At 41.1% G+C, this 26,915-nt stretch overlaps 1 protein-coding gene across 1 annotated transcript; it reads right to left on the bottom strand.

The window, feature by feature from the left end:
- Positions 1 to 932: 932 nt before the first annotated feature.
- On the bottom strand, positions 933 to 19,653 carry HEMGN (hemogen). Its single transcript, XM_039234750.1, has 6 exons — positions 19,576 to 19,653; positions 15,246 to 15,346; positions 11,618 to 11,742; positions 9,775 to 9,868; positions 4,042 to 5,309; positions 933 to 1,125 (listed from the first exon to the last, which is right to left on the bottom strand). The coding sequence occupies exons 3-6, from the start codon at positions 11,694 to 11,696 to the stop codon at positions 1,019 to 1,021; spliced, it is 1,548 nt and encodes a 515-aa protein (XP_039090681.1). The 5' UTR covers positions 11,697 to 11,742; positions 15,246 to 15,346; positions 19,576 to 19,653; the 3' UTR covers positions 933 to 1,018.
- Between the last annotated feature and the right edge of the window lie 7,262 nt (positions 19,654 to 26,915).

Raw genomic sequence — 26,915 nt, 5'->3', positions numbered from 1 at the left:
ATGAACCGTGAGATCATGACCTGAGCCAAAGTCAGGCGCTCAACCAACTGAGCCAACCAGGCGCCCCTAGCTTTTACTATTTTCTTTTGTAGTTATTTATGTTCTGTTTTATTTCCCCATAAGACTAGATTAAACCCCTGATGGGTAAAGACTATATGCTATAAGTCTTCTAACCCTCACAGTGCTTACCACAATGCTCTCCACACGGCGAAGCATGTGATAATGATTTAATGTACATTTTGCACAAATACAATATTGAAAAGGGAAAAATAGAAAATCAAAATTCAAATACTCAAGTAAACTACATTCATTACTCATCACCTCAAAATATCTTTGAAGGAGTCCCAGAAGAACAAATCGTTAACATTAACTTAAAAAGCCAACTAAAGGAGCGCCTGGGTGGCTTAGTCGGTTAAGCGTCCGACTTTCGCTTAGGTCATGATCTCGCGGTTCGTGGGTTCGAGCCCCGCGTCAGGCTCTGTGCTGACTGCCAGCTCAGAGCCTGGAGCCTGTTTCAGTCTGTGACTCCCTCTCTCTCTGACCCTCCCCTGTTCACGCTGTCTCTCTCTCCTAGAAATAAATAAAACATTTTAAAAAAAAAAAAGCCAACTAAAGCCTGAATAAAATGTCAATGCCATTGTCACGTTGATAATTGAACAAAGTTTACAAGAAATTCCCAAATTTTAAGTGAACAGACAATACTCTCTCTACTTTTAAGAATTAGCCAAGGAAAAAAATAAATTAAAAAAACCTACCAAAGAAAGGTTTGTTCTTAAGGGGAAAAATCAGTTATTCACCACCCAATATACATAGACACGCACACACACAAACTAGCAGGATATCGTCTATGTGGTAGAGCCTGAAAAAAACACCTTAGTTCTCTTTTTCAACTGTGGCCTATATATGAAAAAAAAAACACTTAAAATATTGAGTATTGTAGAGATATACAATATTTTGAGAAAATCACACGAATATTAAGATGTGTATTTTGCTGGACAATTATGATGGTTGAGCATCGTTAAAACAAAACATAACTATAGACGTCATTTTCTGGATGAATCTCTTGAGGAATGTTTGGAATTGCTGGCATCTCTGGTTCTTCTGCCTTGGGTTTGTCTCTCATTTCTGTAAAATAAAACATGAAATTAGGTTCAATAAATGGTATTGGGATAATTGACTATCTAGATTAAAAAAAAACTCTACCTCACACCTTGCACAAAAGCAAATTTCAGATGAATTAAAGACTTAACTATTAAAATACCATAAATGTTGTAAACTATAAAATGTTCTTATAATCTTAGGATTAGAAAGGCCTTTCTAAGCAGGACATAGATCAGAAACCATAAAGGAAAAGAATGACAGGTTTGAAGAACTAAAATTTAAAATTAAAATCTTGTCATGTAAGTGACAAAAACCCCTATAAATAAATTTGAACCACAAACAGCTGGAAATACATTGACAACTTATATGTAGGTAAAGGCTTAAATATTAGATAGAGATTTTCTATATCAATCCAAAATGATCAAATTTAAAATGGAACAGGAATTCAAACAAGCAATTCTTAAAAGAAAAAATTCAGGGGCGCCTGCGTGGCTCAGTCAGTTGAGCGTTCAACTCTTGATTTCAGTTCAGGTCACGACCTCACAGTTCATGAGATGAAGCCCCGTGTCAGGCTCTACACTGACAGCACAGAGTCTGCTGGGGATTCTATCTCTCCTTCTCTCTTTCTTCCTCATTCTGTCTCATGCGTCCGTGCTCTCTCTCAAAATAAATAAATAAACATTTTTAAAGAAATAATTTTAGGGGCGCCTGGGTGGCTCAGTCGATTAAGCCTCTGACTTCAGCTCAGGTCATGATCTCACAGTTCGTGAGTTCAAGCCTGGCGTCGGGCTCTGTGCTGACAGCGCACAGCCTGGAGCCTGCTGCAGATTCTGTGTTTCCATCTCTCTCTGCCCCTCCCCTGCTCATGCTCTGTCTCTCTCAAAAATAATTGAACATGGGGGCGCCTGGGTGGCTCAGTCAGTTAAGTGTCGAACTTTGGCTTAGGTCATGATCTCATGGTTCATGGGTTCAAGCCCCACGTCTGGCTCTGTGCTGACAGCCAACTCAGAGTCTGGAGCCTGTTTCAGATTCTGTATCTTCCCCTCTCTCTGACCCTCCCCTGCTCATGCTGTCTCTCTCTCTCTCTCTCAGAAATAAATGTTAAAAAGAATTTTAAAAATAAATCAACATTTTAAAAAATTTTTAAAAAGAAATAATTTTTAAAAAGAAAAAATTCAAATTTATAACAATCATGAAATGCAGATTCATAATAATGCTAATGTCTAGTAGCAGTGGTTATCAGAAAAGTGGAAATTAAAACAATTAGGTTGTTTGGTTTTTTTAAAACATAACACACAGGAAAAGATTTTAAATGTAATCATGTGCAGTATTGGGGGAAAAGTACTTCTATAAACTCTTGGTTTGTGTGGACTACTAAAACATTTTGGGAGGCTCATTTGACAGAATGTATCCAAACATTAAATCCAAGCATTAAATTAAGCTTCCAGTGCCTCAGTTTCCATATCTATAAAATGGGATAATATTATTTTTCTGGTAGGGTTTTTAACATTGAATAAAATAATTCACACAACAGGTTTTATGTTTTCTGGCACATAGAAAGTGCCAAATAAATGCTACTTCCAATGGTGTTCATTGAACATTGTTATAATAGTAAAACTTGGCAGTAACCTAAATGTTCATCATTTCAGAGACTGGTTGGATAAATTATTGTACATATAATACAATACTATACAATTGTTACAAAAGATGTCATTAAGATGGCCATGATATATACTGCATTATGAAAAAATGCAGCTTACACACAATAGAATGTATTATACAATGTCATTTGTTAAAACAAAGGAAAACAACCTCCAGGATGAGGTTCAGAGATAGGAGATGGTGTCAGAGGGGATTTACTCTATAACCACTTACATATTGCTTTAACTTATAACGAACATTTATAATTCATTACTATGAGCATTTTCTAATCAGTAAAACGGTATATACATCCATTTGTTTGGCAAGACAAAACCCCAAACAAGAAAAGCATGAACTAATTGCCCACATTAACTTTGGTGAGAATGAAACCTAGAACTGAGCCTTGCGGATAAGAAGTGCGTCTCCAACAGAGGCTCCTGTCAGCCGAGGCAGGCTGCTTTTTACCTAATTTTTTCAAGGGATTTCCTCAAAACCTGTACCCATTGGAACCCAACTAACCCCATGTTTTTGCTGTACTTATCTTTTAGGAAAAAGAACAAATAGGCTACCAAAAGAACAAATACGGTCTGCTAGACTCAGCCCATTTCTTATACTGTCTACAGTTTTGTACAAAGAGAATCGAGGTTCTCAGTTATGTCCCAGAGACAAAGGCCAAATTGAAGAAAGGTCACATTATTTTAAAAGTGTTATGCTTAGGAGAATGCTTTTCAGGAACAAATACTGACATAGAAAGGTTTTTTGGCAAACCTGATAAATCCTACAAAAACAAGTTCCCTTAGTAACAGGATCACATTTTGTACCTTTTTAACCCCCTTGGCACCTTGTACACTTTACTTGCTTTAGTTTGCTGGGGAATTTTAATTCTCAAGAAATTTTATTTATCAAGCTTTCTTGTTAGTTTAAACTTAATCATTCTTCAAAATATTTTGCACGTAATTCATCCTATATTGCGTTTATTTCATTTCACTGGCTAAAGCTTCCCAGAATGGATACTATGTCAAGTACCTAGTATACACACTTATATTGTCAATTATTTTCTTTTAATTCTTTGTAAATGTGCCAAACAGACACTGATTGAATGCAAAACATTCTTTACTTGAAACTAGCTAATGGCATGAATGATATCACTTGCGATAACAGGGGGTATCCTACAATTGTCAAGGAAGTCTATAAATTAGCACTCTGAAGGAGTGTAAATCTATGTTCATGCTCTAATTATAAATGGGGAATCCTATTAAGTGGCAATGTCACTGACTTGTCCCAATAAGCCATCCATACCTTGAGGAAAAGCATAAACATCCTCAGCATCCTCCTGGTGTCCTTTAGGATTCTCGCCTTGGGCCCCTCCTGTTCCTTGGTATGGTTCTGGAAAGCATTCTTTAGTCACATCCTTATTTTTATATGTGTTGGTGGACAGGTCCTCAGGCCCAGGTGTTTCTTGGTATATTTCAGATGCATAGTCTTCAGGCTCCGGTGTTTCTTGGTATATTTCAGGTGAATATTCCTCATCAGCAGGTATTTCTTGGATTGTCTCATGACAGGGTGCTTTAGGCACAGCAATTTCTTTATATGTCTCATGAGAGAAGCGTTCAGGTTCAACTGTTTCTTGGTGTGTTTTTATAGAAGGGTCTTTAGGCACAGCTATTTCTTCTGTTTTAGGCAAGAAGCTTTCAATCTCACCCATTCCTTGATCTGGTTCAGAATTGTGTTCCTCGGATTCAGCTCTTTTTTGGTGTGTTTCATGAGCATAGCCTTTAGGCACATCTGGTGTGGGGAATGCTTCAGGAGAGCACCCTTCCAGGTCAGCTCTGTCTTCAGTTTTAGAAGGAAGGACTTTGGCTACAGCTGTTTCTTGGCACATTTTAGGAGAGAGATCTTCAGGTTCAGTCATATCAGGGCACATTCTGAAAGGATGGCCTTGAAGTACAGCGATTTCTTGGCACATTTTAGGAGAGAAGTCTTCAGGTTTAGTCATATCAGGGCCCATTCTGGAAGAATGGCTTTGAAGTATGGCTGTTTCTTGGCACATTTTAGAAGAGAGGGCTTCAGGTTCAGCCATATCAGGGCACATTCTGAAAGGATGGTCTTGAAGTACAGCAATTTCTTGGCACATTTTAGGAGAGAGGTCTTCAGGTTTAGTCATATCAGGGCACACTCTGGAAGGGTGGCCTTGAAGTATGGCTGTTTCTTGGCACATTTTAGGAGAGAGGACTTCAGGGTCAGCCATATCTTGGCATGTTTCAGAAGGGTGGTTTTGTGTTGCTGTTTCTTGTAACTCAGAAGAATTTTCCTGATGTACAATGGTTTCTTGATCCATGGCAGAAAATTGTTTCTCAGGCACATCTTTTTTGGGAGAGGCTACCAGAGAGAGCGCTTCTGTTATAGTCCTAGGCGGTTCAGTTTCTTTCTCCGTAGGCGCCAGTGCTTTCTCCCCTGTGTCCTTTTTAAATTGTGACTGAGGCTCTGCCTTCAGGTCTGTGTTTTGTTGTCTCTTTCTGCCTCTTTTATTTCCTTTTCCTGTCCTTGGCTTCTTGCATTTTTTCTCTCTGTGAAAAATCAGAATTAGTGTCAGCAATGGGACTACAAGATTCAAATAGATGCTTAGTAATAAGAGCCTCTGGTCTTCCTGCTGCCTTGTTGCATGACCATGAAAAAAATCACTTATTTCTCTAGGCCTCAACCTCCTTGTTTGTAAAATGAAGGGGCCAGTGCTAGATGCTCTTAGCTGTCAGGAGATGAGATGACCCTCAGAGATGTTTTGTCTCTGACACTTTGCTCATAAGGAACCTTCTTGGTGAGTGTAGAGAGTGTGTGTGTTTGAGAGCATATGCTTCAAGATTGGTTATGGAAAACGTATAATTGATGTTATAAACTAATAGATTGGTGCTGTGGTTTATACAGTAGTCTCTCTAGGTTCAGTCTGTATGTGTTAGTCCCACTACTCCCTGGGGAAACTGATACAATTGCATTTCTAGATCTGCAATCCAGGCACAATTCCTTGTCTGCACAGCCTGCAGACGGAAGATGTATATCTGATTGCTTATCTAATTCACTGTCTTGTGTAGGGAATGCTAAAAAGCAGCAATACATGTCAAACGAGGTGTACTGTAAGCTGGGTCAAAAGCTGCAAAAACATTTCTTGAGGTAAAGAAGGCCAGTGGAAAGGTACGAGTGGCCATATCATACCTACTCCAAATGAATAGCTAGATTCAGGATCTAAAAGATAAAAGGACATTCATGGAAATTTCGGCCAATGACAAATTGTTAGGTACTGCAACTATAACTAAATGCAGATGGCTAATACAGATGGGCTGGTGGTGGGGAGAAGAAGGTACTAAAAATAAACATTTCATCTTTTTTCTAAACCTATTGAAATTCTGTTCTATGTACCTGCTCTACAGAGCCTCCCCTTGCAGACCACAGGGCTGAAATGCTCTCCTTACTTAGGATTTATTATCAGGGCCTTGCTTTTAAGGTGAGAAACATAAGCTGCCTCATACCATTGTTACTTGTGGAGAAATATTCTTATAGTAAATATTTGTACTTCTTTTAGCAAACTAGATAAAACCGGTGTGTTTCTATCTTTGCAGTGTTCATAATTCCTTGCACACTTAAATGTATACCCTATTCCACCTTCGTTTCTGCTTGAAATTTCCAAAATTAAATTTTTTTTTAAAGATTGCCCCACCAAAACCAGTTTGAAATTAATATTAAAAAGATATATATGAAATAAAACAGTCAAAAATTAGTATTAGAAATAATATATGAAAAATGTTATGTAAAAATGATGGGATGGCACCTCACTATTCTAGAGTATAATTCCAAGTAACAAAGGTAACAAGATAAATTATAAAGTCCTTATTGTCAGATTTTTAAAAGATGGTGTATGTGACTTTTTCAGGAAACACTTATTTGATTCTAGATATTGAACACTAAATAACTTGTCATGTGGATCACTATATGAGGGAATCTGAGTAATGTTCTATGTCCTTCCTGGTAGTTTTTCAGAAGATGCAAGTATATCTATGTGGCCTAAAATTTAATCTGTACTCTGCCACTGATCAGCTATGTGATCATGGGCAAGTCACTTAAACTCTCTATGCCTTGGTTTCGTCATAGACAAAATGGAGTAAATGGTATCTGTCCAACGTCATGTGGTCGTTTTAAGAATTGCATATAATAACTTAGAGGAATGAGTTATTCACATATAAATTACTATTCATATTAATATAGGAAACACTTAAAGTGCTTCTTAAGTGCCAGGCACTGTTTTCAGTAATTTACTTATTGTGTTATATAATCTTCACCTCAACTTACAAGGTAGATACCATTATTATCTCCACTTGGCATATGACAAAACTGAGATATGTTCTTGTCCAAGGTCAAATGGCTAGAAGTGAGGGAGCCACACACTTCAACTGTAGTCATTCTGGCTTTAACAGCCAAGGCTCTTAACCATAACACTCTGCAACTTCTCTCTGGAACCACTAAGGTTTCGCTGCATGGTATGTTGTAGTAAGAACAGCCCTCAGTAGTACAGACCAGCCAGCTGCCAAGAGGCTCACCAAGGTGTCATCTTCTTCAGTGACTTTTTCAGCCTTGTACCCCCCACCCAGCAAGCCCAGAAATCCAATTCTGTCAGCATACTGAGACCATCTCCATTTATCTGGGCTAGAACCCATCAACCAGATCAAAATGACTGATTTATAAACCTAAAATCCAATTTTTAAGTGAATGGTGAGGAATGCAAAGTCACACAGCAGAGGATGCTTGGACTAACAGATGAATGTACTCTTTCTCTGCAGCAGGTATTTGAGAAGCCAAATAAGGATCAGAAGGTTGCTTGGAGAGTATGAAATTAGGGAATAGTAGGATATTCTTCCACAAGTCACCTGCCACAGGACTCAAGTACAGAAGTTTCTGCTATAACATAATATATGCATTCCCAAAAAACTTCACTTTCAGCACAACCCTACACTGAAAGTACAGCACTTATGGGAGAAAATAGTGTTAAGGCAAACAACTCAAGTCCTGTGCAACTTTTTAAACTCACAAAAACAATAATTGGTACTGGGGGAGATATCTTGAGTAGTCAGACAGGCAGCCTACTATGGCTGGAGGCTGTCTGGGGGGTAGCAAAAATATACAGAAGCAACAGTGTAAGTGCAGGCTTTCAGCTGCTGAGATACGTAAATGCTGGTGGTGCTCTGAGCCAGCACGGCTGCCACTGGGCTGGGCCCAGAAGGAAGTGCAACCTACGTGTGGCGCTGGTGGCATTCTCCTGAGAAGGAGCCCTGGTAACGGCTGCAAAGGACCCTGCTTATGCAACAGCTAAGCTGACGATTCTAATTGTATTCCTTTTTGATTAGGAAAAATCACGAACCAATACAACTTCTACATTATACTGACATCATTCTCCTATTTACCAATCATATGTGAGGTGATTGGGGCTAGAGAAACATGTGTTATAGCAGAAGAGAAGATTCTCAGTCCCCAGAGGGATTGGTGCCCTTTCTTAAGAAAGGTGCTAAAATATCAATATTGTATGTTTTTTTAATGTATACCTATTTTATCTTTGCCATCGAAAGAAACATTTTTCGCAACAATGAAGAAATGCAAATCTAACTGTTAACCTAATAATGATAATAAAAGAGTGCTTAGATCAGTGGTTCTCAACTGGGGGCAATTTTGTCCCTTTAGCCCCCACACCAAGAGACATTTGACAACGTCTGGAGACATTTTTGGTTGGCACAATGCAGGTGGGAGGGGTACTATTGGTTTCTAGATGCCAGAGATGCTGCTAAACGTCTCCAATGCACGCAACGGCCTCCCACACAACGAATTATCCTGTCCGCAGCATCAATAATGCCCGGGTTGAGAAACCCAGGCTTAGATGAGTGTTGCACTCTGGCTCCTTGAGCTCCCCTTTTCTTTCTCCAAGCACCTCCAAGTACCTCTGCTTTCATAGTCATGTTTTAAATGGATGCAGTTAGATGCTGCCTCACTTATAATCTTGGTCTTTCACTCTCTCCCTAAGATTATATACAGGTGACTTTGCTTGGAGATTTAAAAGCTCCTAAGCTTGGGGCGCCTGGATGGCTCAGTCGGTTATGTCCAATTTCGGCTCGGGTTCCTGGGTTCGAGCCCCGCATCGGGCTCTGTGCTGACAGCAGCTCAGAGCCTGGAGCCTGTTTCGGATTCTGTGTCTTCCTCTCTCTCTGACCCTCCCCTGCTCATGATCTTTTCTCTCTGTCTCGGAAATAAATAAAACATTAAAAAAAAATTCCTAAACTCTTCTGTCACTTACAGGAAGTGTTTTGGTTTATTCTATGGAGAGTTAATTATACTCATTCAATTAGGACTTTACTAATAGAAAGCTTGGAAAATTAACCAGGAACTCTCCTCAAAGGTATCTCCTGCTTCCCACAAGATGCTTCTATGTTTATATTACCAGAGCAGGAGAAAGAACACCAGGCCTCTATACAGTAGAATTCAACTGCCTGGTGCTTTAATTTAAAAAGAATGGGAGGGGCGCCTGGGTGGCTCAGTTGGTTAAGCGTCCGAGACTTCAGCTCAGGTCATGATCTCATGGTTCGTGGGTTTGAGTCCCACATGGGGCTCTGCACTGATAGCTAGCTTGGAGCCTGGAGCCTGCTTCAGATTCTGTGTCTCCCTCTCTCTCTGACCTTCCCCTGCTCACACTGTCTCTATCTCTCTCTCAAAAATAAATGAAATACTTTAAAAATTTTTTAAAAAAAAGAAAGAATGGGGATAAAATTCTGTTCCTGCCACCTCACCACCTGTGTGATTTTAGGCAAGAGATTTAACCCTTTGGAGATTTAGTTTATTTATTATTATTATTATTATTATTATTGTAATAGGGATAACAGCTCCTGATTCATGGACTTGTTGGACAGATAAAATACAGTGCGTAAAAGCACTGAGCACTACTCAGCCCATAGCGTATACTTGACAAATATCCATTCCTCTTCCCTTGCAATTATACCATACCCAAATTGCCATTGTGAAGTTTGCTTCTCTTGTGCTTCGTATCTTCTTTTCCTGAGTTGTTCTCTGTTTCGCAGACTCCAAGTTCCAATAGTTTCTGTAGGATCAAAATGGAAGTTATAGGAAATAGTGATAAATTGTAGCATTTATTAGCAAGAGCCCTATGGTAAGGTGGTAGACCACCACCCCCCCCCTTGCTGGGTGTCTGTTCTCCTTGCTTTTAGAGGACAAAGACCATATTTTATTCATCCTTATGCTCCAAAGAATGCCTAGGAGCAAACACTCAGTAAGCATTTTTTAATGAAAGGGTCAGTTTTTGTACCTGTGTGTGCTATCAACCCATCAATTTCTTCAAAATAATTTTACATATTGCACAAACATAAAAGAAAAAAAAGCAGCCATGTTCTGCCATCCTTAACATTATTTTCATTTTATTTCTCATATTTATCTAGTCTCCATATTACACAAGGTTGTAATGATAGCATGCCATAATTTTATCATTTATTAACCTAACATTATGTCAGAAATAGTTCCTATGATATAGTCCTCATAATTATAACTTTAATCAAGTTGATGTATTCCCATTTGCCCAGTCATTCCACATGTATTGGTTGTTGCCAATTTTATGGGTTGTTGGGGTTTGTTTGTTTGTTTGTTTTGCCACTGTAGCTCAAACTGTAATAATATTCATGCATAGTTTTTTTTCCTTTTGAATTTTTTCCTTAGGATGATGTTTCTCGAAGTTCTTTGGGAAATTATTGTCAAAAGAAAGACTCTGCTGCCATCTAAGTTTGTGAAAAGCTAATGGATCTTCTTAGAGCCTGTAAAGTGATTACAAACTTGCACTGAGGGGCCCCCAAAGACAGAGCATGCCCCTTGGGCCACCACACCTTTTGTTCTTAGACAGAGTTCTTAATGATAAATTTGGATGGGAGGATATTATATCTCTATTTTACCAATGTCTAATTAAATTACCATTTCCTTCCATTATGAGTGTAGGTGACAAACCACAACAATTTTTGTGCAGTAAGTGACTTTGTCACCAAAAGAAATCACAGATTTTTTTACATATCACGTTACAGTTGTTGCAGACACCTAAAAACACAACTTAGTTGAGATGATATATTTGATCTGATACAATGCTTTTAGACCCTCCATGACTATAAGCTTGCTATGTAATGCATCTGTAAATAAGCCTATACACTGTATCACGATTTTTCCTTTTGATAACTGTATCTTACAATTGTGTCCTTCAGAATCTTATCTATTAATTTTATGTATTTAAAATATTTATTCTAAAAAGGGGTCCATAGGTTCATCAGAGTGCGAAAGGGATCCATGGCACAAAAAAGTTTGAGGGCCGTCTCAAGGCCCAGGGTTCTGCAAAACATTTTGAGGAATGCTGCTTTAGACCAGACCCAAGGCTAAGATTAGGAAGTCAAAAGAATAAGCACTACTAAAGACCTGGCAATAGGCAGGCCAGATCTCTTTCCAAAAATTATACCACTTTTACACTACCATAGAACTATAGGGGTATAATGGTTGTTTTACCACAACCATTCAGTACTGGGTATTTTCATTAACTTTCACGGAAATATATTATTAATAATTTATTAGCTCCTTGGGTTTCTCTGGCTTATTAGAATCTTAATGTACTAGAAGTCACCTCAGAGGGTTATACAGCCCCAATCCTTCCCGTCCAAGGTTATATGAACATACTCAATTATGTGCTTTTGGGGGGCCAAAGCCATAAAAATTAGGAAAATAATCACAGCCCCAGTTCTTCCCAACTGTCACTAAGACATCTTAGTGGCCACCAGGGACCTCTTAAGATCTCTTTCATTACCTGGAACATGGTTCTCTTCTTGATGACGACCAGGTGTCTGGTGGAGCGTCAAGCGAGACTGGTCCTTTCCCGAATTCATCTTGCTGTAATACCTCCTGCTATTTGGTCTGACTTCCACAAGCAGCCTTTTTAAAAATATCAAAGCCACCAACAGTTAAACACACAGGCGCGTACACACGAGTTTACTTGTCACTTAACTTCCCGCCTAAAAGTTTTATCTAGTTGGACCACAGCTGCTGGCTACTTCTGCTTTCTTTATCAGACTGCACAGGTGTGAGTAGGGGGCATGGCTGGTCCGACTGTCTTCATCCTGTAGCACAGCTGCTAATTATACAGGGAGCCTCATGGTCGCAGCCTGGCATCGCGCAGCCTCCAGTAGAGCAGTCATTTATTTCTGTCTGTCAAGAAGTGCCTGAGTCTGCTGGCCCTTTTTTCATATGGAAATGGCATAGTGTAGAAAGTGCCCTAGCTCTGAGGTCTAACCGGTCCATGCCCTAGAATAAGTCACCTCCCCATTCTGTGACTCTTTCCTCATTTGCAGAGTGGGTACATAATTCCTGACTTGCCCACCTCAGAGTTCTTGTGAAAAAGTAAAAATCATAATGTGAAAGTTATGAAGATGTAAAATTAATCTTATGTTATTTTCCTGCATATGGCATTTTTTACCCAAATCTGTTGCAGAATTAATTTCACAGCTATACATGTTGTGAAATTTAGATAATAGACCCAAGGAGCCAAATTAGGAACTCAAAGCAAGTCTGAACCCTTTTCTGCTCACCTGATCATTCACAAATGCCTTAAGATAACTAGTGAAATCCACTGTTACTCATCCAGGGAAGGTCAAAAAGATTTCTCAATGAAAATATGACCATGTTATGCCACAGAAATTAAGTTGAAACCAAAGGAATTACCCCCATCCCCAACTGGTTTTCCCATTTGAGAAGGTAAAGAAGCACAGAGGACCATGGCTGTTCAAGTAGGGAAGGACCACTGAACACACCCTGATAGGAGCAGTCTTTTTGAGAAATGCATGATTAACACTATTCTAGAGTCATAGATTGGACTGAAGAGAGTTTGAATTCCAATGTTGCTTAGTTAGGCAAATTAGATAGTCTAGGGGCCAATTTACCTAACTACATCATGGGGACAATATCGGTATCTATCTCGTGGTGTTATTGGGGTGATTAAATCAAATAATCTGTACAAACATTTTATATATGCCTAGAATATTGAACTTGCTTAACAAGTATTAGCTGATTTTATTAATAATAAAATATAGTAACCAGATTTTGGTAAACCAAGTAATAGTTTCATTTTTCTATTTTTTTAAATGTTTTTCTTTTTTATGTCTTTATTTTATTTTGAGAAACAGAGACAGAGAGCGAGCAGGGGCAGGGCAGAGAGAGAGGGAGACACAGAATCTGAAGCAGGCTCCAGACTGTGAGCTGTCAGCACAGAGGCCGACGCGGGGCTCGAACCCACGGACTGTGAAATCATGACCTGAGCTGAAGTCAGAGGCTTAACTGACTGAGCCACCCAGGCGGGCCCCAAGTAATAGTTTTAAATGCACTAAAGAAACTCAGAAAATCTGAAAAGAATCCTTTATAAAGAGAAAACCCTTAAAAAATGAATATTTAACTCCTACTTCTTTAGACTCTTAAGGATTTAGAAGTGGAAGGGCCCTAGGGATGCCTGGGTAGCTCAGTCAGTTGAGCATCTGACTTTGGCTCAGGTCATGATCTCATGGTTTGTGAGTTGGAGCCCTGTGTCGGGCTTTGTGCCGACAGCTCAGAACCTGAAGCCCGCTTTGTATTCTGTGTCTCCCTCTCTCTCTGCCCCTCCCCTGCTCATGCTCTCTCTCTCTCTCAAAAATAAACATTGAAAAATAAGAAGTGGAAGGGTCCCCAAACCATCTAGTTCCTTCTCCCTCATTTTATATATAGATAAATTGAAAGCCAAGGAGAGGAATGATTTACCTGTTCCAAATTTTCTTATTGCTGACAGCACCTCTCACTGATTATAAGGCAGATTATCTTTTCACGTTTGATCTTGTCTGGGTATGAAAATGTATGTGTAGTGTAAATGTATGAGAGAAATGAGCTTTTCAAACACACTGGAAAGTAGTGAGAATTACATAACAAACACCCATGTACCCATCACCCAAACTTAATGTGGTTTTCAGTCACCATATCCTAATGCTTTAAGTTTCTCAGTTCTCCAGCCTTTCCCATAAGAAAAGGTCTAAAATTTCTGATAACCTCAGGGAGTCTCTATTCAAAAGAGTCCTAGAAGGAATGGAAGGTATAATTTGTTATTTGTCTCTTTTGGATTTTTGGATTTTCAGATATAGGGTTTAAAGAAATAAAATAAAAATTAAAGTAACTTTGAATATTATAAAGTAGTAGTGCTATATCATTTAAACTGGTATTAAAATTTCTTTAATGTTTATTTGTTTTTGAGAGAGAGAGACAGAGAGAGACAGAGTGCGAGCAGGGGAGAAGCAGAGAAGGAGACACAGAATCTGAAACAGGCTCCAGGCTCCAAGCTGTCAGCACAGAGCCTGACATGGGCCTCGAACTCACCAACCGTGAGATATGACCTAAGCTGAAGTTGGATGCTTAATCGACTGAGCCACCTAGGCGCTCCTAAACTGGCCTTTTAAATATTGATCCCTTTATTTGAGATGCTTTCATTCTTACAGTTTTCTTCTTATGATAGCTCAATAAAATAACCTTATAAAATATCTTTGGGGTCCTTACAGAAGATGCAGAAGTATTTCTTAATTATCCTTACTCTTGGGGCACCTGGGTGGCTCAGTCAGTTAAGCATCCAACTTTGCATCAGGTCATGATCTTGCAGTCTGTGAGTTCAAGCCCCACATCAGGCTCTATGCTGACAGCTCAGAGCCTGGAGCCTGTTTCAGATTCTGTCTTCCTCTCTCTCTCTCTGCCTCTCCCCTGCATATGCTCTGTCTCTCTCTCTCTCAAAAATAAATAAAGATTTAAAAAATAAATTATCCTTACTCAGGGCTTATTACATTCTGTTCAATGATTCAGCAAACTTAGGAAATGCCACCTATTGTACACATGCTGAGCAAGAACATCAGGATGCAAAGACTGACAGCTATAGTTCCTGAATTCTGTGCACTGTACACTTGAGATTTATATAGGCACATCTTTATTGCAAGGAGCTAATAGACTCTCTACCCTGTTGCAACCTTCCTAAGTTGACTTCACCCCTGCTTCATGTTCCCTGTATCTGGGAGCAGAATGTGGAGGGACTATAAGAGGGTGAGGACTTGAGTTAACAGTAAATAGAGCCAATATTGGGTGGAGGGGGCCAGTGGAAGGACTTTGAAGCAAACTAGATTGGAAGCCAGGCAAGGTGTCTTTGATTTGATAAGCAGGCCAGAGCAGGAACTTGTCTGGGACAGAAGTAGTCACACAACAAGCCATGGTTCATTGTCACTTCTCCCTGTAGAAAACTCTGGGGTTATTACCAGAATTTGAGATGTTAGCCATAAAATGAAAGGCTGAATATTTTTTAATAAACAGTGCCTTGTTCTAGAGTTATTTGCATAGTTACACAAAACCTCTCTTTAAGCCACAAACTCTTAGGGTATAGTTACCTCTCCTGATTCACCTTTCCATCCCCACAGTTTAGTCGAGTGAGAGGCTGCCACAGTGCTTCCCCAGAAATCTTCACACTCTTGTATGCAGGGCAGGAAACCTGTGGAGGTACTTTATACACTCAGATGAACTGATGTAGCTGTGACTTAATAATAGTAATCCCATCATCTGTTCTGGAACCCTGCCTACTGTCATTCACAGACACCATCCTACATACTGGAGATACGGCAGCTAAAAGACAAAAGTCCCTGCCTTTACAGAGCCTGTAGTCTAATGGGGAGAGATAACCACCAAGCAAATTTTTAAACATATGTACTATATCAGAGTTTGGAGAAAATTGAGCAGGGAACAACAGGCTGAGGAATGAGGGGGAAAGCCGATGTTGATTGTTATTTAAATAGGGTTGAGGGAGCTTAGGTGGCTCAGTGGGTTAAGCGTCTGACTCTTGATTTTGGCTCAGGGCATGATCTCACAGTTTGGCTTGTGAGTTCGAGCCCTGTGTCGGGCTCTGCGCTGACAGTGCAGAGCCTGCTCAGGGTTCTCTCTCTCTGCCCCTCCCCCCTCAAATAAATAAACTTTAAAATACATATATACAGGGGCGCCTGGGTGGCTTAGTCGGTTAAGCGTCCGACTTTCGCTTAGGTCATGATCTCGCGGTTTGTGGGTTCGAGCCCCGCGTCGGGCTCTGTGCTGACTGCCAGCTCAGAGCCTGGAGCCTGTTTCAGAGTCTGTGACTCCCTCTCTCTTTTTCTCTCCTTTTCTCTCTTTTTCTCTCTCTCTCTCCTAGAAATAAATAAAACATTTAAAAATAAAATAAAATACATATATACATAGGATGGTCAGGGAAGGCTTGACCGAAAGGGTGACAGTTGAACAGAACTGAAGGAGGTGAGGGGCCAGCCAGGCTGATAGCTGGGAGGGCATTCTAGGCAAAGGGATGCTGGCAAATGGTCTGTGGTGGTAGGAAGTAGATTCAGAGAGGTAAGTTTGTTGCACCTTGTAAGGATTTCTACTGAGATGGACAGTTACAGGATGGTTTTGAAGAGAAGAGTGATATGATCTGATTTATATTTTTAAAGGATTATTCTGACTACTGTGTGGAGAATAGACTCTTAGCAATGGGGGTGGGGGGTGATGGTGGAGGTGCAAGCGGGGAGACCAGTTAGAAGGGTCTTGCTGTAATCCCGGTGAGCGGTGATGAAGCCAGGCACTGTGATGGCAGTGGTGAAGAAGTGGTCAGCTCCCAGAGTAGCTTGCAAATTGGAGGTGGAGTGAGAGATAGTCAACCACTAAGAGTTTTGGTCTGAGCAGCTGGAAGGATGGAGTTGGCACGAATACATGAGGAGCAGCAGGCTTTCAGGAGACGACTGGAGTTTAGTTGGGGAGATGCTAACAGATTGGGAGGAAAACAGGGAAGGAGCAGCCAGAGAAGCAGAGGGAAATTGGAAAAGTAAACTGTCCCAGAAGCCACAGGGAAAAAAACATTTCAAGGAGGAGGGGGCGATCGATTGTGGCAAATTTTGTTAATAAGTAGAGTAGAAGAAGGATTGAGGGTTGTCTATTTCCTAACAGTTCAGTTCAATTAATTATAGACTGTGGAGGCCAGAGAGGTTGTTACTTGGTCAAGGTCACACAGGCATGACCAGCTATATAATTTGTAGGGCCCAGGGCCCCAGCTCTGAAGATGCGCAGCTCCTCCTTCAAAAATTAAGAAATTCAAGTCAGCTACAGCAGAAAATTAAACTCAGCACAGGGTATACTTTCACAAGTGTTTCACCAGATCCTTGCAGCAGACGTAAAACAAAGCTTTATGTTTCAGATCAAGACACTGGTGCTAAGTATTAAGTGATGTAAGGTCACAGAGCTAGGCTGGTGGTGTGAGTGTGGAACCTGGGTCTGCAGCCTCCTTGTCCAGCCTTCTTCCTACAAGATCAAACCAGGTATTGAGGGAGAGAACTGCTTTCTTGCCTCTTGACTCTAGAACAAGTTGTGTGTGTGTGTGTGTGTGTGTGTGTGTGTGTGTTTTAATGTTTATTTTGAGAGAGAGAGAGAGAGCACAATTAGGGACAAGGGAGAGAGAGAGAGTCCCAAGCAGGCTCTGCGCCACCAGTGCAAAGCCCGACGTGGGGCTCCAACTCACAAAGTGTGAGATCACCACTGGAGCCAAAATCAAAAGTTGGACGCTTAGCCACTGAGCTGCCCAGGCACCCCTGGAGCAAGTTTAGATACTGAGGCCTTGTTCATGCATTTCAGAGGCCTGATTAACTGGGCAAGAGTGGGAGGGAAGGAAACATTGCTAAGAACTTCTGCCTTAGGGCTCTTATGATGGGGGTTAGAAGGAAGCAACAGGATACTGTCTAGTCAAAACATGATCTGAAAAAAGTGCTCCAAAGCTAATGTAGTTTTAGGCTATACTGATATAATTATAAAGCCCCCACACCAGGGGAAGGTCAGAGTCCTGCTACCCTTTGGTTTGTCATACCACACCTAGAACATCATACTGTGAGGACCATGTGAGTGATTTTGAGAACATGTACGAGAAAGAGCAAAGTACGTAGCTATATCATTTCCTGGCTGTGTAATTGGGGGTTGGGGTGGGGCTGGAAATAGTTCAGTTCTTTCTAACCCTCAGTTTCTTTAGTTGTAAAACAAAAAAAGTAAAACCTCACAGGGATCCTGTGAGGATAAAAGTGATCGTGAGGGCTTTCCGTAGAATGAAAAGCACCGTGTGGATAGGAGTGTCATAAACTTGGGTGGTGTGCATAGTATTACTAATGGTGCACCCTAGGCATCTTCCTAGAGTGTGGCTGGGTAGACAAATGACGGAAAGGAAGGTATTGTGCACTTCTTTTTCTTAGCGTTCCTTCCTTGCTAAAATCCTTTTCCAAAGCTTTTGAATTCTTTTCAAAGAGTGGATCAAGCTTTGTTTTCCTAAGTGGGGAGGGAGAGTTTCTGGGCTCCCTCTCTCACAGTCTGGTGATGCATGATAAATGAGTTCTGTCTCCGCTAAAACAGATGCTGTTGTGCTCATAGTGATAACACGGTCCGTGACTTTAGAATGGCGGTGACCTGGCTTTCAATTTAGTTTGTTCCAAAGTTCCTCCTCTGGCCTCCTCCACAAGGTTTCTTTCTATTTCTAAATGTACAGACAAGTAAGCATCTCTGGGTGAACTGTGAGTGGTAGTTTATCGGGAGAAGAACAATTCTGCTCCCACCTTGAGCTCCCATTCCGTCTCTATCCTTTCTCTCCCCCAACTTCCCTAACTCATATTGTATTACCATGACCCCGTGACCCACACCCTCTAGATTCCTTCACACCCGCACTCTGGTTTTTCTTTCCACATATTGTTCTCTCATGCTTCATCGGAGACTTCCTAAAGGCCATGCCTAGTGGCCCCTTCACAGTTCTCTCTGGCCTCCTGTAGCTCGTGATCCCTCCTGGCACTGCCACCCTCCTGGAAACCTGGCCTGCTCTTGGCATCTGTGCTGGTGTGTTCTTCCCTGTTCTCCCTCTTCCTCATCCTTGCTCCCAGGCTTCTCTTTCACTCCCCTAGACGTGGGAGGTATTTCCCAAGGATGACTCTCTGATCTTTTCTCTATATTACTCCCACCCTACTTAGATGGTTGATCTAACCGTACACCTTTAGCTATTATCTCTGTGCTGATATCTTCTAAAGAAATATCAGTCTGAGTTCTAAGCTCACGTGTTCAGGTGTCTCTTGGATATCATTCATTACGGAATATCCCACTGCACCACAAACTTAGCGTAGTGAAAAGCAGATTTATCTGCCCCTAAGACCAGTCTCCTCTGGTTTCTTTCTGTTAGGGTAGTGGCGCCACGCTCCTGGTCATCCAGCTGTAAACCTTCCCAATTGTCTTGGCTTCTGCCTCCTCACTGGACACAGCCTCCAGCTGGGCACAGTTCAATGAGTTTCTTCTTCCCGGTGTCCTACATGTTCATTCCCTCTTATCCTTCTCCATGCCACCATCCCAGAGGAGAACCTCAACTTCTCATTGGAAGCCCTGGAAAAGCTTCCTAAGTGGTTTATCTGCTTCCATTTTCCCTCACCCTCCCTAGACTGTCCTGCACTAACAGCCAGAACATTCCCCCTATGGCTAACTCTGAACTGGTCACTACTCTATGTAGAATATTGTCAAGTCTCAGTAATACTTGCAAGATAAAGACTAAATTTTTCAGCTTGGCCTTTAAAACCAACTTCCCAACCTTCCCTTCCCATTACTTTTCTGAAGTTACCCCACACTGTTCTGATTCAACAGTGCCATTTGCTTTCCCTGTTTGGCCTTGGCTCATTCTAACGCCCACAGTACCTTTATTCACACCTCCTGACTGTTCAGTGCTCTTCCCTGTGTCTGCCCATCCAGATACTGAGTGCCTCAATCACAAAGCCTTTGATGCCAGATACTGAGTGCCTCCATCACAAAGCCTTTGATGATGATGGTGATGATGATATGTTAGCCACTTTACAAACCCATAACAGGTACCTGAAAATTTACATATATTATCTTGTTTAGTTTGTCGAACTAATATTATCCCCATTTCACTGATAAGGATATTAGTGATTTAAAGAGATTAGATTATATCCTAAGGTCTTATAAGCTCCTAAATGTCAGAGTTAGGGCTCAAAACCAAGGCTGACTGTCTGTAAAGTTCAGATTTCACCATTCTGTCTACTACCTTTTCCTCCCTAGAAGTGATCTCTCCTTTTTGAGCTATCATCACATTTGATTTGAGCTTCTTGTATGATAAATGTCACATAGTATTTTTAATTTTATTGTTCACATGTATACATATTTTCTAAAATATTCATTCAGCAAACATATATTGAACCTTTATTGGCCAGCCTCTTCACTAAGAATTGGTGAACATAGAGAAGAATCGAACAAGAGTCCTTTCCCTCAAGAAACTCAGTCTGATTGAGAATGAGAGACAGCAAGTAAATCTGAATTAGAGTATAATACAGTGTGATCATTTTAATATTGATATTTCCAGATGTTCTGAGAGTAGAAGTGTTAATTCTACTGCACAGAAGTGGAAAGATAAGGATATTATATTGTGTACCCTGCGGCTATAATTCTTATTCAGAACTGCCATGGTATGAATTTGTACTGGTTAACAAGTAGAACTGGGGAATTGAAGAGGCTTTGTATGTATGTAATGGTATTGTGGGGTTTTTTTCACTTTGTAATTCATTTCATAATAATAATAATAATGGCCAATGTTTATTGAACACTTGCTTACCATATCCCAGGCACCATTGTAATTAATTTAGTCCCTACAACATCCTTAAAGGTAAGTAACTATTGATCTCCTTGTTTTATAGATGAAGAAACTGAAGCCCAGGCATTGACCCTGTGCCATTAGTCATCCACCTGGTAAGTGGCACAGCTGGGTGGTTTGGATCTAGGAGACCAACCTCTTAATCCCCTTGCTCTCTTACCTCTCAATTCTACTTCTTTCACATTTAATAAAATAAAGTAGCCATATATATTATTTTCTTTTCCAATCCCCTCTCTCTCCTGTCTTCCCCTTTTCCCTCTCCCTCACGCTTTCCCTCTTTTTGCCATTTGTTGATTATTCTGCCCCAAACAATGCAGTGTGTTAGGGATACAAAGACAAATCTAAAATAGCAGCAAACATACAAAAGTAAGGGGACACAGGTGAGGGATACTAGCCATGATGGAGCGAGAAGGTCAAGTAAAATGACCTTGAGCTTAGTTTTGAAGGGTGACTAGAAATTAACTGTTATGACACAGCAAGGCTGGGAGCCACAGACACAGACTCTGGAGTCCGATCTATGTCCATTCCAATCAAGTTGTGTGCAACCTTGCAAAAGCTACTTAAAATCGTCCAGCCTCAATCCCCTCACATATGAAACAGGCATCATAACACCTACCTCTCATGACTATTATGAAAATTTTAAATGATGGATTATGGAAAGTATCCAGCTCACAGCCAACCTTAATGCTCTGGCTGTTATTATGATTGCTCATAACTGCACTAGTAATGAGTGAAATAGAACCACTAGATAATAAGGCTGAGTAAAGCAATAGAGTCATTTTCTGGATACGGAAATGGAGATCCAGAGGGAGACCTGTCTCACACAGGCTGAGTGGCAGTTGGAACTGGAATCTGGATCCTCCCATTTTGCCTTCACTTATCTGGTATTCTGAACTCTCTTGTCTATAAATCAGTATATTTAATTCCCTGGCTTAATGAATATTTCCCAAACTTTCCAATTGTGGACATTCACTATTTGTGACTTTTGCCATATTCTTGTAATAATGTCTTCTATATTATCATTTACTTAAAATTTTTCTTCAGATACACTTATTCTTACTAAAAGTATATCATGGAAATTGTATATCACCATTATAAACAGAAAACCAATCACAGGCTTGTGGTGTAATAAATTATATTTCATCTAAGGAACAGTAAAACAAATACCAAACTATTAAAATAAAAGATGCTTCATCTGAAATTATCTACACCTTCCCCCAGTGGATTGCACACCACATCTTGGGAAATGCTGGCCTATGTAATTAATCAGTGAACACTTTTCATTTCATGGAACTTCTAGATCATGTCCAAATCTATCCTCAAGCCAAACTTCCCTTTGCAGTGGCTGGTTTATAACCCAAAGGAAGAGAGCAAAAGACTCCCCTTACTCCCTGGCCTGCTACTGACCCACTATTATTCATATCAGCTGCTTTCATTGGTGTCTCTAGTTGAACAGTAGCTTCTTCTATTTTTGCTATTTCTTCATCCACTGGAGTTTTAGCTCTTCTGGCATAGAATATATACTAGAAACTAACATGATGCCTTAGTTCCATTTATTTGGAAATTTCAACTCCCTGCTTCCAGTAGATTCTATCCCCTAGACTTAGAGTTTAGAGCTGGAATAACCTAAAGCAGTCACTACCTAAAAGGGACCACTGGCAATGAGTTGCAACCTTCCCAATGTTTCGCGCCCCCCCCCCCCCCCGTGCCTGCCGGAGGGCTTAGCACAGGGAAGCCTCCAGTAAAGAGTCATCCAGCAGAACCAACTGAGGTAGAGGTGACTCTGGCTAGAGCTGCTGCCACTAAGTGGCCAGAGATGGCAACTGCGCCATTCTCACTTGCCAGTTAAGTCAGAGCTCTGGCTCCAGCGCTTGCCCTGGCAGAAGCCTGTCTGGCCTCCCTCATTCTCGGACACTCTATTCCCCTCCCTCCAAGTCCTCCTCTGGGTGAGTGAGCGCTGGGGATGTTTGCATACCAAACACTTGGCTAATTGATATTCTGTCACAATCTGCTCAACAAATGTTAGGTTTTTTTAATTTGTTTTTTTTTTTGTTTGTCTTTTGTATACTTGGGCACGCATGTGTGCACGTGTGCCTGCGTGTGTGTGTGTGTGTCACTTTGGCTGTATTTTTAGCCAGGTTGGGGAAGGAAGAGAAGGAGTTACTCTGGAAGGCAGAAAATGTATTGCCAGGTCGTTCTTGCCTGGCATTCTCCTTTTTTTTTTTTTTTAATGTTTTATTTATTTCTAGGAGAGAGAGAGACAGCGTGAGCAGGGGAGGGTCAGAGAGAGAGGGAGTGACAGACTCCAAAACAGGCTNAGATTGGTTACACCAGGCAAATATCTTAACTACATTGTGGTTCTCAAGGATTTGGTGAGATTTTGATAGATGTAATTTAAATGGCAACTAAAGTTCATCTTCGATTTTTTTTTTAGTTTTCTTCAAGATACAATTTACCTATAAGGCTCTATCTGTTTTATATGTATCCAGGTATAGTAGGACCTCAAATACCTGTAATTCTACACTTTCGGTATTTATTAAGGGTCAGTAATTGTAAAAGTACAGGAAAAACTTGAAGATATGGCCAAAGTAAATTTTTTAACTAGGCAAATTGAATCATAGGCAAAATATCAAAACATTTATAGTGTCTAAAATGAAATTTAAAAAAAATTTTTTTAATGTTTTATTTATTTCTAGGAGAGAGAGAGACAGCGTGAGCAGGGGAGGGTCAGAGAGAGAGGGAGTGACAGACTCCAAAACAGGCTCCAGGCTCTGAGCTGTCAGTCAGCACAGAGCCCGACGCGGGGCTCGAACCTACAAACCGTGAGATCATGACCTAAGTGAAAGTCGGATGCTCAACCGACTAAGCCTCCCAGGCGCCCCTTGCCTGGCATTCTCCTAAGTGGCTGTGAACACCTTTAACAGATGGAGTTCAGGATATGCTCAGATCTGATTTTATCAGCATATATCCTGGGCAAGTTCAACGTGAGGATGAAGACTTCCTTTGTGCTTCTTTATGTGTTGTATTGCCACCCTTTATTGTTAGTACACTCATCTCATTTTAAGGGAGCCAGCCCTGCTCAGCCATGATAGACACCTGGGTGGGAGTCATATAACAATGTCTGACACTCCACTGCAACAGAAGAGATGGCAGGCCTGGCCCAGCACTTTGTAGTGGATCCTCCAACCCCCCTCCCCATCTTATTCTTATATGTAAGTGCCAGATTGTTCTTGGTAATGAAGGGAGAAATTAAAACAAACCAAGCAGAATAGGCATCCTCAAAGACTGCCAGTAACACCCAGAATTGCCCATAATTCTTCTATCTGAAGGGCCTTAAGCTTCATGATAAAAAACAGAAATGGGAGGTTATGTGTTATTATTGATATGGCCTTTATCGTTAAAATTGGACACTGCACTTCACTTCACTGCACAGTAAACATGAACTCAGAGGAACAACTACCACCCTGAACAGTGTGTGGTACAGTGGATAGAGCCTGGGCTCTTGGATCAGAAGATAAATAGGGTATCTATTTCCACAGAACTGCCATTAGCTTCTGGTTTTGCCCAGTTCAGATGGGTGTACAGTACTTCATTCACATGCAAGGAGACTGGGGAGAACCCTGTCAGACAGAACTTCAATAACTTTATTGGTCCATCCAATGAAGGCAGACTTTCCTTTCTAGAAAACCACACGCCTACTCTGACTTATGGAAACCTCCATTCCCATATCCCACTACCAAATATGGCACTGAAATGAATTTAGTCATCCCTCTGAGAGGAAAGAATAGAGTGAACCTTCACTAATCCAGTCAATTCAATTCCCCTTTAATAAGAATTAAATTAAGATCTCAATAATACATGATGACAGTACTGCTTTCTAGTCTTATATAGAAATTATGCCTCTAGCTCTAAATCCTAGTTATCTCTGACAGAGGAAGTGAACCATTGATCAAGTAACAGAGTTGCCATGTTGTAGGGAGTAGAAGGAGTGGGAAGAAGAGATTGATGACCAGGTGATGGAATAAGTTAAGTACGGGGCGTGAGACTTCTCTGTAAGTCAGACAGGGATGCCAGGCTGGGCAGGAGGGGTAGTTATTTGGGGAATTCCGAGCCATCTCATAATTGTACTTTATGGAGTTACATGAACCTGGGACACAGTAAACACTAAATTTCATAGAATCTCATCGCTGGAAGAAACCTTTCATTTCATCTGGTCACATTTCCCAAGAGATGCTTGAAAGTCCTCTACAGACTCAATTTACCAGAAGATGTTTCTGATTTTGAACACTTTGCTAAAGAAAACCCAGCAGAGACTTGCTTTTTAAGTAACCCCCATTTGTTATAGCTCTGATTATTACTTCATGACCCTGGGGAAGTCACTTCACTTCTGTGGGCTTTTGCTCAAAATTATGGCCTCTCTGGCTATTAGTTTCTGCATCCATAAATAACCACCCCAGATCTCTCCTGCCTGCCCCTCAGCATGGATAACACACTAAAGAAGACGATAGAAGTGGAAGTCTCTTGGTAACCATAAGGTATGGTATACTTTTTAAAACATAAAAAGTATTGCTATTACCTCCTACGTTCTCTCACCAGTGACATGCCAAAGAATTGCACTGTTTCATCCCTCTCCATTCTACGAAGAGGTTCCTCACCCTTGCCCGTAATTCCTTATATAGAGTTACCCACAGATGGGTCCCTGCAAGAGCATTCACCAAGGGATCCTGTGCTTTTTCATGACAAACAAGGAATGGGCTTGTGCGGATGCAAGGCCTGCTGCCTGCACGGGGGAGGGCCAGTGTGCAGAGGGGCTTTGGGAAGGAACAGCGATGATCTTGCTCCTCCCCACATCCTCGACAAGGGCCACCTGTCCACAGGCCTCTATCACTGTGGGTGAACCTTAATGAGCCCAGCAGTAGCAACCACACAAAGTTTCCTCATGGTCCTCAGTTTTTAGTCACAGTGGAGCCTCATAATGGCACAGACTGTTGTTCATTTTAACAGGCATTTAGTAAGTGTTTGTTATGAGTCAGGTCCTGTGCTTGCCACTGGGGATGAGAGATGAGTCAGACGTGCTGCCTTCCCCTGAGACCTCACAGTTTAGTGGGAGAAACAGACTCATGAGTGTCAAACACAGGATGTGTTATGACCAAAGCCCGGACGGTGTTTGGGCATAGCTGATGGATCACTCCTTAAGTCTGTCTGAGGGCTCTGGGTTGACTTCTCAGAGGAGATGAGATTTAAAGGGGACCTTCACAGAGGTGTAGAAATTCCCCAGGGGAAAGGTGTGGGGGGGGGACTTTCAGACAGGGGGAGCCGCAAGTACAAAGGCAGAGATGTGGGAGGACAGCTTGGTTCTAGGTAAGAGGGAGGCTGGTGTGCTGCACACCAGGGAGTGGAAAAATTTGAAACCAGAGGGTAGTGGGGGCCCAAGCAGCAGGGCTTTGTGATGTCACAGGAAGCACTGAAGGATTTGAGAGAGGAGAAGGTAAGGTAAAGTTCTTAGAGCATTTAGGTGGCAGTGTAGGGCTGGATGGGAAAGGAGAAGGGAGATAAATTAACTGAGAGTATTGCAGGAGACAGATCCTAGAGAGATTTAAGAGGTAGAATTGATAGATCTTATTATGAGAAATACTAAGAGCTTCTGGCACAGGAAATTAAAAGAGAAAGAAGGCAGACTGAAATTTTAGTGAGGGCCCACAGGTAAGATGACAAGATACCTTGCATCAACTTGACTTCAATTTCTTGACTGCCAACCAAGATGGCCTATGGAATGTTTGTGGACAGGAGGTCAAAAGCTCTTTTTTTACAAATGATTTTTAGAGCTGCAGGGGTGGAGTCAGCAGATTAGGCTGACTGGGCCAGTATTCCCTTCCTTCTTTTCTCATGCTCCACAGGTCTTAGCCCCAGAACCAATTGCTTTGTCAAGGAGGAGGCCTTCCCCAAATAGAAAAAGGCCACATTTTCGTTAAGGATTGGCAAATAGCTGTGCTACAATCTCCATGCTAAGTCTTATCTAGATTCACGTATTACCACTAAGAACTGCACAGCTCGGAATACTCTGTGGCCTATAGCATACAGTTACAGACCAAGCACGGGGCAAATTCCCAGAAGAATTGAAATTTGAGCTGGATCTTGAAGGAAAGCAAAAGAAAAACAAATGCACTAAAATGATTCTTACCCAGTTTGGCACCTAGAGGGCTCTAGAGATGAGCTGTCCAATAGAACTTTCTGCAATGATGTAAATGTTCTTCTTTACTATCCAGTATGGTAGCCACTAGTTGCATGTGACTATTGAACACTTGACATGTGACTAATATGACTGAGGAACTGACTTTTTAATTTAATTTGTATTACTTTCAATGTAAAT

This window comes from Hyaena hyaena, unplaced genomic scaffold (assembly GCF_003009895.1).
Source record: "Hyaena hyaena isolate Hyena2069 unplaced genomic scaffold, ASM300989v1 scaffold_93, whole genome shotgun sequence".
Lineage (NCBI taxonomy): Eukaryota > Metazoa > Chordata > Mammalia > Carnivora > Hyaenidae > Hyaena > Hyaena hyaena.
The sequence above is the reverse complement of the archived record's forward strand: the minus strand, read 5'-3'. Positions and strand labels throughout refer to the sequence as shown.

What these genes read in the sequence shown, in the direction of transcription:
- HEMGN (XM_039234750.1), bottom strand. Translation starts at nt 11,696, where the DNA reads ATGAATTCGGGAAAGGACCAGTCTCGCTTGACGCTCCACCAGACACCT. An exon ending in ACTTCACAATGGCAATTTGG is followed by an intron (nt 5,310 to 9,774) that starts GTATGGTATAAT and finishes GATTTTTCACAG; the next exon opens with AGAGAAAAAATGCAAGAAGC. An exon ending in TGTTTATGCTTTTCCTCAAG is followed by an intron (nt 1,126 to 4,041) that starts GTATGGATGGCT and finishes TTTATTTTACAG; the next exon opens with AAATGAGAGACAAACCCAAG.